The sequence below is a fragment of the Fringilla coelebs genome, assembly GCF_963513975.1.
Source record: "Fringilla coelebs genome assembly, chromosome: 24".
Taxonomy (NCBI): domain Eukaryota; kingdom Metazoa; phylum Chordata; class Aves; order Passeriformes; family Fringillidae; genus Fringilla; species Fringilla coelebs.
In genome coordinates, this window is record NC_140050.1 from 3020834 (window position 1) to 3033213 (window position 12380).

Here is a 12380-nt window from a genome sequence, read left to right on the forward strand (position 1 = left end):
CATTTAACTGTTAGAAGAGAGGCAGCGCTAGGATATTAAAAATTAGATCACCCATGCCACTTGAACAGTAATTACCTGAATTTTAACAGAGACTTGCCCAAGAATGCAGAAGGTATTTTCAAGAGTGTGTTTCTTGTTCTTGTAGCAAAAGAAATATAGCAATTAAATCAGCTATACACTAATTCTAGGGTTAATTAGCAATAAACCCATCACTGGAAATGCTGCACAAAGAACAAGGAGCTGAACAATCCCCAAACAAATCCAAGGTCTGTACACTCCTTGCAGAGCTGCCTGTGCATACAGCTGGGATTTTAAATATGTCTTTCTCCTTTCAGTATCTCATCTCTCTTGCTGGGCACACCTCTGCCACTGGGGCTGTGTAAAGGTGACAGTCAGCACTGACTGGCAGCTTGAGGACCCTGGGGTTCTCAGGGGGATGGGCACCACAGATCCCCAGCTTCAGGCTTCCCAAAGATCTCCAAGCCATGGGAACCAGGGAATTTCTGAAGCAGCAGGTTGCACCCATCCTGCCCAGGTGTGTCACACAGGTAAAGTAAGAGCAGGGACTGAGCTGTCCAGACCTGAGGTTACAATCCTGCTGCTGTGCAAGGACAGACTGACAGAACATCCACTTCCCAAGAGTATCCACTCTCCAGGCACAATTTGGCTGGAAATGGATCAGTATCAGCACCCCTAATAAGGCAGAGGGCTGCTGCTGTCAAACCTGCACTCTCAGTACCCTGAGGTGAAGGTGAGGCTCTGGCCTCCTGCAGGTCAGTCAGGAGCACTGCTGGAGCAGGGATGGGACAGCCTGAGGAATCAGCACTGTCATCCCCTTCTTCCACATCCAGGGAAACTGCCCCAAGGCTGCCAGAACTGCAGCTCTCAGGGATGCTCAGGGTGGGGTTGTTGGGGTGGCTGTGCAGGGACAGGGGCTGCACTGATGATTCCTGTGAGTCCCTTCCCACTCCGGATATTCCAGGATTCTGTGATTGTATCTTAGGGAACACAGCAGAGCAGCAAAGGCAGTTTTTGCGTGTGAAAATGATATTCTTTGCCCCCAATGAATTAACAATGATGATGCAGAAGCAACACTAAGAAATTTTACTGTTAATTAAGTAATCCAAGTGTCCTGCATACTGCCACTGTTTGGGCAGGTTTTCCACCAGTTTTCCATCGAAACATCCCTGAGGGTGACACAGCCCTGACAGTGACACACGGGCAGCACAGCTACAACTGGGATTCTCCCCTAAAAAGATTCAAACCTTGCATTACAGCCAAACATTCTAGTAAGATGAAATTGGGCACTAAGCAGAGAGAAAACAGTGACCCTGTTCTCACACAGAGGAAGTTTGTTTGTAAATTCTGGTCTTTGTGAAAAAGGATGAACTTTTTCCCCCTGAGTATGAGTCATCTGTGGCTGAATGGCAGAGACCAGAGCAAAATAATCCTAGTTCTTCCTTTTTCTAACAGCTAAAAACTCATCTAAAGGCTTGTGTTTGGGGGTTGTTTCACCACCAATTTAAGTTCACAAAAAAACAGATCTATGAATTGATAATATAGATTATTTTTCTACTTAAACCCCAAATTAAGAACTGAGCAGCTCTCGGAACACCTGGTTTTCACCCTGGTACAAAGAAAGACAGCCAGGATTTGGGGCCTGCCTTCCTCAAGCATCTAGATTACGCCAGAAAAGCTTAAAAAAAAGACCATTTAAGGTGTCCATGAATTGATGTTATAAACCCCAAATCCTTTCTTTAATCCAAATTTGAGGAATCTGCTAACATGAAACCCTGCAATATTGGCTATGAAAAGTTTACTGCATCCATGAGGCCACAGTGATCCAGGAATGACGAGCCTAAAATCAACACATCCCTAAGAGTAGCTCAAGAGCTGTAATTGATATAAATAAATCATCAAGCCCAGTATCCTAGCAGCCAGTGCTTGATTCCTGAGGAACCTGCATAGGAAAAGAGGCAAACATGTGGCAGACCTGCCTTAGGACACACAGTCCAAGAATCTGAAGACATAACACAGTGCCCAGAGCAGCTGTAGCTGCGCCTGGATCCCTGGAAGTGTCCAAGGCCATGCTGGATAAGGCTTGGAGCACCCTGGGATAGTGCCAGGTGTCCCAACCCAAACCACTCTGTGATTCCATGATTCTACAACCCAAAACCAAACCAGCAGTCTGGTCTCAAGAATGTGGACTAAGAAGGTAAGACACACACACACACACAAAATCCTAAAAACCCAAGCCCCCCAGATCATTCACTTGGTTTATTTTGTACACCAGGTTTATAACCTACTCCCATCAAGGCAAGATGTGCTGGGAAAGTGCTCAGAGGAAGTGGTCAATGAGGGTGAATTTGCCCACAGCTGTTCATGGAGAGACAGACAGACACACAGACAGACCACAGCTGCAGAATCTGTACTGATTTCAGGGTCACCCCAACAGGGTCTCAGGGACGGATGGCTCCAGACACTCTCCAGCAATAGAATCCTACAACAAACACAGAGCAATGGTTAAGCAGAGCTTCCTGCACAGAGCCACAGCAGCGAAACAGGGGTCTCCTCGAGCCAGGTTTCATAAGCTCTTGGAGATCTATTTCTCACCCAAGACAGCTGAGCTACCACAGAAGGCATAAAATCAGCAGGACGGCTTTTATGGTAGTGTTGGAAACAGAAAAGTTTTATTAAATGGCAAAATAACAAAACTCTTTATGGAGAAAAACCGAGCTAAGTGCAAGAGGTTCTTGCTCCTGCTAAAACACCCCACAAAAGCGATTAGTTTCTTTGTTCTCTTCTCTTTCGAGTTAATTGCTCAGGCTGGACTTTTTGGCTTTTGTCCAATTAGCTATCCTTAAGTTTATGGTGAAATCTCCTAAGTCCTATGAGGTGTCTTTTCTCCTAATTGAAGAGAGAAACTTCTAGACTCTTTTCCTTTTTAAGGAGACAAAAGATAGCTTTGTCACTCAACAAAGGGCACATTTCTATACAGCAGCCAATGGGAGAGATTTCAGGATCCTCCAGGATCCAGGCAGGAAGTTTCAGGTACAGGAGCTGATCCAGGTGTGGGTGGGAGGCCTGGAGTCGCTTTGGAAGGGAGCACAGGCCACCACAGACACATCCCCTTTCTCTGCTCCTCTTCTCAGACACACAAAGTTCTTAATTCAAAATGGGAAACACTGCCTGTTGGCTCAGGAACAGAGCTGTGTTCCTACTACTGACAATTTTTAAGGAAGGAAAGCCCTTAAAGGCAATTGAATTGCCTCTACATAACTTGAGAACTTTTCCACTTGAAAAATTTTCTTCATCCAGGTTGGACAGGGCTGGGAGCAGCCTGGGACAGCGGAAGGTGTCTCTGCCCATGGCAGGGGTGGGACTGAATGGGCTTTAAGGATCCTCCCCACCCAAACCATTGGGTGATTTTATGGTTCTATGACTTGACTGTAAACACCACAATGACCCAAAAAGCCTCCAGTTCAGCTGACTTCCAAGACAAGTTTCATTCCTCTCTTGGTTACAGAAGGATCTGTGCAATACAAAGTTTGCAAACAGTAAATTGTTTAAACTGCAACAACTATTGCTGAAAAAGGACTTAAAAAGTACTTTCTGTGCTTTCCAAAAGGACTGACTTCCCTACAAAATACTGTGTAGCTGGAACACAAGTAGCTGACTTTCAATTAACCAACATTTAGATGTAACTGTTATTCTGACCAGAAGAAACAAACCCTGAGGTGGACAGTTTCCTCTGGACTCAGAGTTTCTCCATTAGCATCCTTTAATGAATAGAACAATCTTCCTGACTCCCTTCTATCTGCAGCAAGGAATAAAGAAATCCAAAGCCTGCCTACTAGAAAGAATATGCAGTTAGAGCCCCTACAGAAGGATTGTCTAATTGCTACTACAGCTTTAGGAATGGTCACAGGAACAGCACTTCTGATATGCATTTAAAGAAGGAAAAGAACCAAAACCTTGAGAAAGCAAATCTTCCAAGGAATTTGTGGAATACAATAATCAGCTCTGAAAATTCAATTTACTTTTAATATTAGTTACAAGGAGCAGAAAGGAGTCTGAATTTGCCTAGTCACAAAAGTAACCCTGAGCTAGTAGCTCTTCTGCTCAGGAACAGAAGTAAACAGGTAAGTCAAAAATTCTAAATTAGCTTGATTTGACCTCTTAAGAACTGCATTATGTTGTGGAAAATCTGCTGCTTGCAAAATAATCACTTGAAAAACATATTCTAATGAATATTTCATCCTTCTGGTGCTCAGTGAAGCTCCATTTAAAAAAACAGAAAAAAAAAAAAAAAGATTGTGCCCCAGGCAAAGAGGAAATACCCACTGTCACACCAACACAGGGTTATTGTGTTCCAGGCTAGGTTGTCCTGGACAGGGCTTGGAGCAACCTGGGATAGAGGAAGGTGTCCCTGCCTGTGGCAGGGGCTGAGCAGGGTGAGCTTTAAAGGTCCTTCCAACCCAAACCCATCTGGGATTCTGTGATTTTAAAATTCTATTGATTAAGCCAAGAGATGCACAAACAAAACTCACCATTAGAGGGAAGCTCAGTCTTCAGTTTTGAACTTGCCACCGATGTAGGGAACGTACTGCAAGACCAGCTTCCAGTCTGTGGCCCAGATCACACCAACGCCAGCCACACTACCCCATGTCACCAGGGTGGGGGTCCTGAAGGAGAGACACAACCAGGGAAACAACAAATTACCACTGTGAAAGGCCTGGCAAGATGCTCGTGGCTGAGGTACCTGAGAAAGACACTTCAATCTGGAAAAGAGCTTAGAATTCCAGAATATCCTGAGCTGGAAGGGACACTCAGGGATTATCAGTGCAGCCCCTGTCCCTGCACAGCCACCCCAACACCCCCACCCTGAGCAGCCCTGAGAGCTCCTGCAGCTCTGGCAGCCTTGGCACCATTCCCTGGGGAGCCTGGGCAGTGCCCAGCAGCCTCGGGGGGAAGAACCTTTCCCTGAGCTCCATGCCAAGCCCTGGCACAGCTCCAGCCCTTCCTGGCCCCCTGTCCCTGAGCAGAGCTCAGCCCCTGCCCCTGTGCCTGCCTTGGGCAGGAGCTGCAGCCCCCGAGGAGCCTCCCCTCAGTCTCCTGTGCTCCAGCTGAACCAGCCAAGTGCCCTCAGCTGCTCCTCAGCCCCTTCCCCAGCTCCATGTCCCTCCTTTGGGCACTCTCCACCAGCTCTGGATCCTTCTGATCCTGTGGTGCCCAACCTGGACACAGGAATACTGAAACAACCTCACAGACACAGGACAGCATTAGTCCTCAGGGCAGCCAAGATATTTGACAGGAAAAAGCTCATAGTCTTTTACTTAAAAGGACTACTGCACACAAAGAGAAGACACACTGCCATACATGGTTGCCGCCATATCCCGTCGGTTATGCCCAGTCGTTTTGCCTCCCACAGCCCTGCAAAGGGCCTCCACGACACTGCCGTATTACCGTACGTGAAACAGCCAGCGCCGGGTGGGCCGCAAGCCCTTTCCCCGGCTCTTCGGCCTCTCAGCCCGGCCCGAGCGCTACTCCGCACCCCAGCACCGTCCCCAGAGACCCTCACAGGGCGCGGAGGGAGCGGGAAGGCCTCGGGCAGGGGCCGGGATGCCCTTCAGGCTCCCACAGAGCCGCTGAGTGCGCGGCCGTGCCCCGAGGACGCGGTGAGGGGAGCGCGGAGCCCCGGGCCGGGCGGACAGACCCAGGCGGGGCGAGCAGAGCCCGGCTCGGAGCGGACAGAGAGCCCCGGGTGGAAGTGGGCAGGCCCGGGCAGGCCGGGGCAGCCCCAGCGCGGCGTGGGCAGCCGGCAGCTCCTCACCAGGTCCGCAGCAGTTCGGCGTATCGCGGCCCCAGCATCTGGCCCAACATGGCGATGGCGCCGCCTCACTCAAAGTGACCCCGAGCGGCGGCGGAGCCGCTCCGAGCACGCGCGGGGCTGCAGCGGGGCGGGGCTGCGGCCGAACCGGCCCCGCGCGGGGCTGTACCGGCCGTGAGGGGGCACGGGCGGCCGTGAGGGGGACACGAGCCACGCTGAGGGGACACGGGTCCTGAGGGGACACGGGCCACCCTGAGGGGACACGGGCCACTCTGAGGGAACACCGGCACTAAGGAAACACCAGCCGAGGGGACGGACCGTCGCCAGGCTGGAGAGGAGACACCAGCCCAGATGGGACACGGGCCACCCTGAGGGGACCCGACCCACTCTGAGGGGACACGGGCACTGAAGGGACACGAGCACTAAGGAAACACCAGCTGAGAGGGCGCCAGCCCAGATGGGATACGGGGATGGGACATGGGCCCTGAGAGGATGGGCTTGTCTCTGTGCTGGAGGAGGATGCGAGCCCTGAGGAGACATGGACCGAGGGGACGGGCAGGTGGACAGGTGGGATGGATGGGTGGACAGGTGGGATGGATGGACAGGTGGGATGGATGGACAGGTGGGATGGATGGACAGGTGGGATGGATGGAGAGGTGAGATGGATGGACAGGCTGTCCCCACACCGGACAGGGGACAAGAGCCCTGAAGAGAAGGTCTGTTCCTTTGCTGGGGAGGGACAAGAGCCTTGACAAGAGCCAGCCCTGAGAGGACATGAGCCCTGAGGGGACACGGGCTGAAGGGACGGGCTGTCCCCACAGCGGAGGGAGGACAGCAGCTGCCCTGGGGGAACCAGCTGCCCCTGTACTGCAGAGGGGACATGAGGCCTGTCTTCACACCAGAGAGGGGACACGGGCCCTGAGGGGTGGCAGTGTCCCCGCACTGAGCTGGGACTGTTTCCCAGCCTCTTGTGCTGGAGGGAAGTGCCCCCTTCCCAAAGTGGTGTGCCCAGAGCCCATCAGTGCCCCTGCAAACCCTCCTGTCATGGCCGCTCAGTCTCCCCCAACAGGAGAGGGTCATAAAATCACCATCAATTCCATAATGTCCCCAGGCTCTTCTCAGAGCCTGCCCAGCCTCTTGTGAACATGCAGGAGGAACTCTGGAACAAACACCCCAGAGCAGCTGTGGCAGCCCCTGGATCCCTGGAAGTGCCCAAGGCCAGGCTGGACCAGGCTTGGAGCAGCCTGGGATGATGAAAGGTGTTCCTGCCCATGGGATGAGCTTTAAGATCCCTTAGAACCCAAACAATTCCATGATTCTGTGATTGTCTGGCAGTGTGAGCATGACATGACATTTGCCACAGGATCTGGTAGTCTCATCCCAGCTCATCTCCAGCTGGTACTGACTCATCTCCAGGGAGCGAGTGCTGGCAGGAGCTCACTTGGTGGCCACTGCTCAGATCTTGGGAAGAAGCTGTATGCTCTCAGCAGCTCCTCTCTGCTGCTCCTTGCTCCTGTCCTCACCGGCTCTTCCAGCCCAAGCTTGGACACTCACCTGCTTTATGCTCCACCTTGTGCATTTGTTGAGCATCCATCTTCCAGGCTGCTCCTAAGCACACACTTCTCCCTCGCCTGGATCTGAGCTGCAAACAGCTGGCACAGGCTGCCCAGGGCAGTGGTGGAGTCACCATCCCTAGAAGCATTGAAAAAATGCGTGCATGTGGCTCTTGAGGTCATTTTTAGTGGTGGACATGGCAGTGCTGCTGGGTTAATGGTTGGACTGGGTGATCTTCAAAGTCTTTCCCAATTTTAATGCTTCTGTGGTTTTATGATGCAGTCTAAGGAAGGACTGTCACCCAGAGGAGCTCAGAAAGGGCAGAGCTGCCTCACTGCTGAGAGAATGCACCCAAGGCTAAGGGAGATTTATCCAGGCACTGCCAGAGCCTCTTCTCATTTAGTCTGGACTGTTTGTCCTGCTCTGTACGGACAAACCTTGAGCTGGAGCAGCACAGTGAAAGCACAGGCAGCAAACCTGGGGAAGGAAGGCTGCTTCCAGGCAGAGGTCTCGGCTCTGGAAGCGTCCAAGGCCAGGTTGGATGGAGCTTGTGGTCCAGTGGAAGGTGTTCCCACTTGTGGCAGGGAGTGGAATGAGATGGGCTTTGTGGTCCTTTTCAGCCCAAATCAATCTGTAATTCTGTGACAGTCCTGGGGGACCTTGGAGCCTGGAGGGCAGGAGAATGGAGCCAGGCGGGGGTCAGGCTCTGCTCCCAGGGAGCAAGGAACAGGACAAGAGGAAATGGCCCCAGGTTGTGCCAGGGAAGGTTTAGGTTGGATATTAGGAATAATTTCTTCCCAAAGAGGGTTGCCAGGTACTGGCACAGGCTGCCTGGGGCAGAAGGGTGAAGTCACTATCCCTGCAAGTGTTCAAACCTGATGTGGTGCTTGGGCCATGGGTTAGTGCTGAACTGACTGTTGGACTTGATGACCTGAAAGGTCTTTTTCAACTGTAACAACTCTGATTTGATGAATTTCTCCCATCACCAGTCTGTGCTGGGCTCCTGGATGGGCTGGGGGCATTTAACTGGATTTAAATGGATTTTTTGTGGGCGCTCCCCAGGGGCAGAGGCAAGGAAACAACAGTGATGCAGGGGGCAGATCCACACCCAGGGCAAGTGTCTGAAAACCTGTCTGGTGTTTTCTTTTGTTTTTTGTTTTTTAGTACAAGGCAAAGCCTTTATTACAACTTTTCATTCCTAGGGATACAACATCTGAAGGACACACATGGGGATAAAAAAAGTAATATTGTTATAAAATGTCACATTTATTGCTACATTACTGTTATATACAGGACAGTTCTCAAAATCTACTTTAAAAAAGTTAGGATTATTTAAAAATTCCAAATAATCCAGCCAGCTGTTTTGACACTTGTATAAAATTATTTAAAAAAATGAAAACAATTCATATCTTGAGGCACTCAGAAACACAATTTCATCCCCCAATTGTGATTCATTTCAAAGAGCAACGCATTTCCCACCCCCAAATACTTTATTTTTTTTTTTTTTTTGCTGGGTTAGGCATATATATATATATATTTACTATATATATAGTTCAAAACTATAATGTGTATCTGATTTAAGAACAAGGATTTCAGCCACTTAAGTACATCTGGATTTACAGGTAGGCAGCATAAACATCAAAAGCAAGGACCATTTTTTATTTTAAAGGCCAAAAACCAAAAACAACCCATCACTTTCTACAGGGTTAAAAATAAACAACTTCCGCAGGCATCTCCCATCTGCTCTCCCACCCCCCATTCCTACAAAAATATAAAGAACATCCCAGGAATGCTTTGTTTCCCCAGAGAGCTGGAGCCCTCTGCACCCAACAGGTCATTCCCAGCGCTGGGATCCTCCCTGTCCTGCCTCCGTCCCCTCTCCTGGCACAGGAGCAGTGGCTGCTGCGCGGCTTCCAAGGCTCTTTCCCTCCCAGTGCCTCCATGGTACAAGGTTTGCTCAAAAGCTGGTGGCTTCTGGTGGTTTGGGAAGACGTGGCCCTGGCAAGGGGGACCCCTGGTGTCCCCAGCTTGCTGCCTCCAGAACTCCACAGCTCCCTGGGCACATCCCAGGGGTGCAGGGCACAGCCCAGGGGTGCAGGGCACGGGGATGCTCTTTGGCCAAAGGCCTCGGTACCAGGACATCCCCTTTGGAAGCAGAAACCCCTTTGCTCTCCCGGGCTGGTGTTGCAGCCAGGCTGAGCTGAGATGTCCCAGGCTGAGTTTTTGAGCCTTGCCCTCCACCACAGCATGGGCTTGGGCGGGCCAGGGCGGGAATGGGGAGCCCTGAGGAGCAGGAGGGGTACAAAAGCAGGGGAACAGAGATACCAATGTGGACACCCACGACACGAGAGCCCAGCCCGGAGCTGGGCTGCAGATGGACACACAAAGTTTGGCAGAAGGTCACAAGGAGCCTGCACCACCCTCCTAACCAGAGCCTTCCTCCACATGGGAGTCCTGCAGGCCAAGGCACAGCAGTGCTGGCTCCCCAAAAGGGCTGAATTGTCCTGGAAATCAAAGTACAGACCACCAGGTCCCCAAGGGCAGGGAGAGGCAGCTGTGCTGTGGGACACTGGCAGCACCCACTCCCCAAATCATCCTGCCTGCACCCCAGCTGATGGGCAGCTGCTGGCATGGGCTGCCCCTCTGCAAAGGGAAACAGCTCAGAGATGCTGGCTGGAGAGACTGGGGAGCATGGGGGGAAGGGAAACACCCCTTCAGGTTTGGGGTGGCTGAAGGAAGAGCAGCCCCAACCAAGCCTGAGGCTCAGGTGTTAGGACAGGGCAGTCTGGGCAGCAGCAAGGTGGAACAGAGCTTCTCCTTTCAGGGGGCTGGGGGATGAGAGATGCTGGCAGAGCCCCACCAGCATCGAGCAGAAGGCACAGGAGGATGAAGGGTGCATGGAGGAGCTGCAGGACCAGGCCCTGCCCTCTCCAGTTCAGGGCTCAGTATGAGCTGGGTGCTCCTACAGTCTCATCTGCCCCCTCCCAGCTCCAGAGCACAGGTCTCAAAATGCTTTTGGAGCTGCCAGGAATGAAGCTGGACCCTGAGGGCAGCAGGGAGCAGGAATCACGGACAAGAGCAGAGAGAATGGGCTGGGCGGGGACCTGCAGAGCCCTGGGAGAAGGGAGGATAAGATTTGCATAGGATTTTTAACAGGGCAAGGACCTCGTGCAAGCTCGGGGTACAGAAAACAGGCCTTGCTATTGCTGGTGTTGGGCAGGAATGGGGGAGTCCAGTGGCCAGGGCTTGCTCTGGGTTTGCCAGCACTGCAGGCGGGGGCTGAAGGCTTCTTCTGGCCCAGCTTTGCTTCACCTCCCAGAGCCCAGGGATGGAACTGGAGCTGGCCCAGACTCCTCACTACAGCACAGCAGGGCCTGCAAGAAGGACTCGGGTTCCACTGGCGACAAAGTTGGCAGCGAAGCTCAAGGGGTGGAGGGGATTGGGGGTTTCCAAAGCCTCCTGTTTCTCGAGCCCCCACAACTGGAACCACCCAGCAAGGGCCCAAAGGCTCTGCTGGCTTCAGTGGGGACACTGGTGAGACACAAAGGACCTTGGAGAGCAGTTTCTGCCCTGACTCTGGAATTACAGCCTCCTGAGTCAACCACAGCTTGAGTCCATCCTTCCTGCAGCACAGCTCTGGGGGGTAGCTGTGAAAACAGGGGAGCAGAGAGCCCCGAGAGCTGCTGGCTGGGGCTGTGAGGGGATCTGAGGGGTCAGGGCAGGGGTGATGCCACACAGCTGGAATTCTGCTCCCTGGGCTGTGAGCAGGAGCAGCCACCACTGCCTGAGCACCAACCCATGGGAGGCTGCAGCTGCTTTGCCCTGGGGAAAAAGCAGGTGAAAAGGGAGAAAAAACAACAATCTGCAATTTTGCTGTTCATAGACTGGGTTCCAGATGCTCCCCAGTCCTGTGGCATGTGCAGCTTGTGTGCAGGGAGGCAGAGGGCTGGCTGAGTGGGACAACAGGAGGCCCCTGGGCTGGGGACACAGATGTCCCATGGCAGTGTCCCAGTTCTGCTGCTTCACCGATGCAGCCTGGGGAAAGAGGAACTAGAAGCTGCACAGAAGGGAAGGTAGCTCCCCCATCTGATGAAGGAAGCTTTGGGGGGGCTCAGTGGCCCCCAAAGAGGAGGGCACGTGCCCCCAGGGGCAGCCATGCAAGCAAAGGCTGAGAGAGGAAGGAGAAAATGGAATAAATGGCACCATACAGCATGTCACCCCCTGTGACACCTCTCCTGGCAGACCACTGCTGTGAGGGACACACAAACAAGCAGAGGAGCAGGTCTGGGGATCTGTAAGATCCCAAGTGGAATGGAGCAGAGCTGTGGGCTGGGGAGGGTGCAGACCTGGCCCTCGCTGACCACAACACCTGAAGACAAGAGTTTCATTGCTAGAGGGTGACATTTCAGGGCTGGTGGTATTTTGGGGACAGCACCTGGCAGTGGTTGTTTTTAGAAAAGCCACTTTCCCTGGCAGGTTACAGGCACCATGTTCACACTGAGCCAAACACACTGGCAAGACAAAGGAATTTTTCATTGCTGCTCTTCCCAATTGTTCCCTGAGCACCTGAAAGCAGAGATGCCACTGAGGCCACGCTGGGCTGGCACACAAAGCTGTCACCCTGTGCCATCAAGGCAGCTCCAGGGACAGCACTGCCACCCCTACATTGTGCTTTTGAGATGATTTCTCCAAACCCTGGCTCTGAGGGCTTATGCTCAAGGATCTTCACTCAAGCCTTGCCATGGAAGGACGTTGGCTGGATTTGCTGTCAAAAGAACACTTAAAACCAGCTAAATGCAGCTGAAAAGCCCCATTTTTGTTGCAATGCCTGGGGATTCAGGGATGGTGAGAAAGGCTCTGGCTCATCAGGATTCCTCCTTGGCCTGCAGGATTCGGAGGGATAAAGAAGTTCAGCAAATTTGTGAACAACTCATAAATCTTCTCAGGTTTCCAATTTTGTTGAATTTATGGATTTTTCTTGACTAGTTCCTTTAAG

General features: G+C 52.1%; 1 protein-coding gene across 1 annotated transcript; it reads right to left on the bottom strand.

The window, feature by feature from the left end:
- Positions 1-2262: 2262 nt before the first annotated feature.
- UQCR11 (ubiquinol-cytochrome c reductase, complex III subunit XI) lies at positions 2263-5937 on the bottom strand. Its single transcript, XM_084221051.1, has 3 exons — positions 5834-5937; positions 4551-4685; positions 2263-2500 (listed from the first exon to the last, which is right to left on the bottom strand). The coding sequence occupies exons 1-2, from the start codon at positions 5881-5883 to the stop codon at positions 4565-4567; spliced, it is 171 nt and encodes a 56-aa protein (XP_084077177.1). The 5' UTR covers positions 5884-5937; the 3' UTR covers positions 2263-2500; positions 4551-4564.
- Between the last annotated feature and the right edge of the window lie 6443 nt (positions 5938-12380).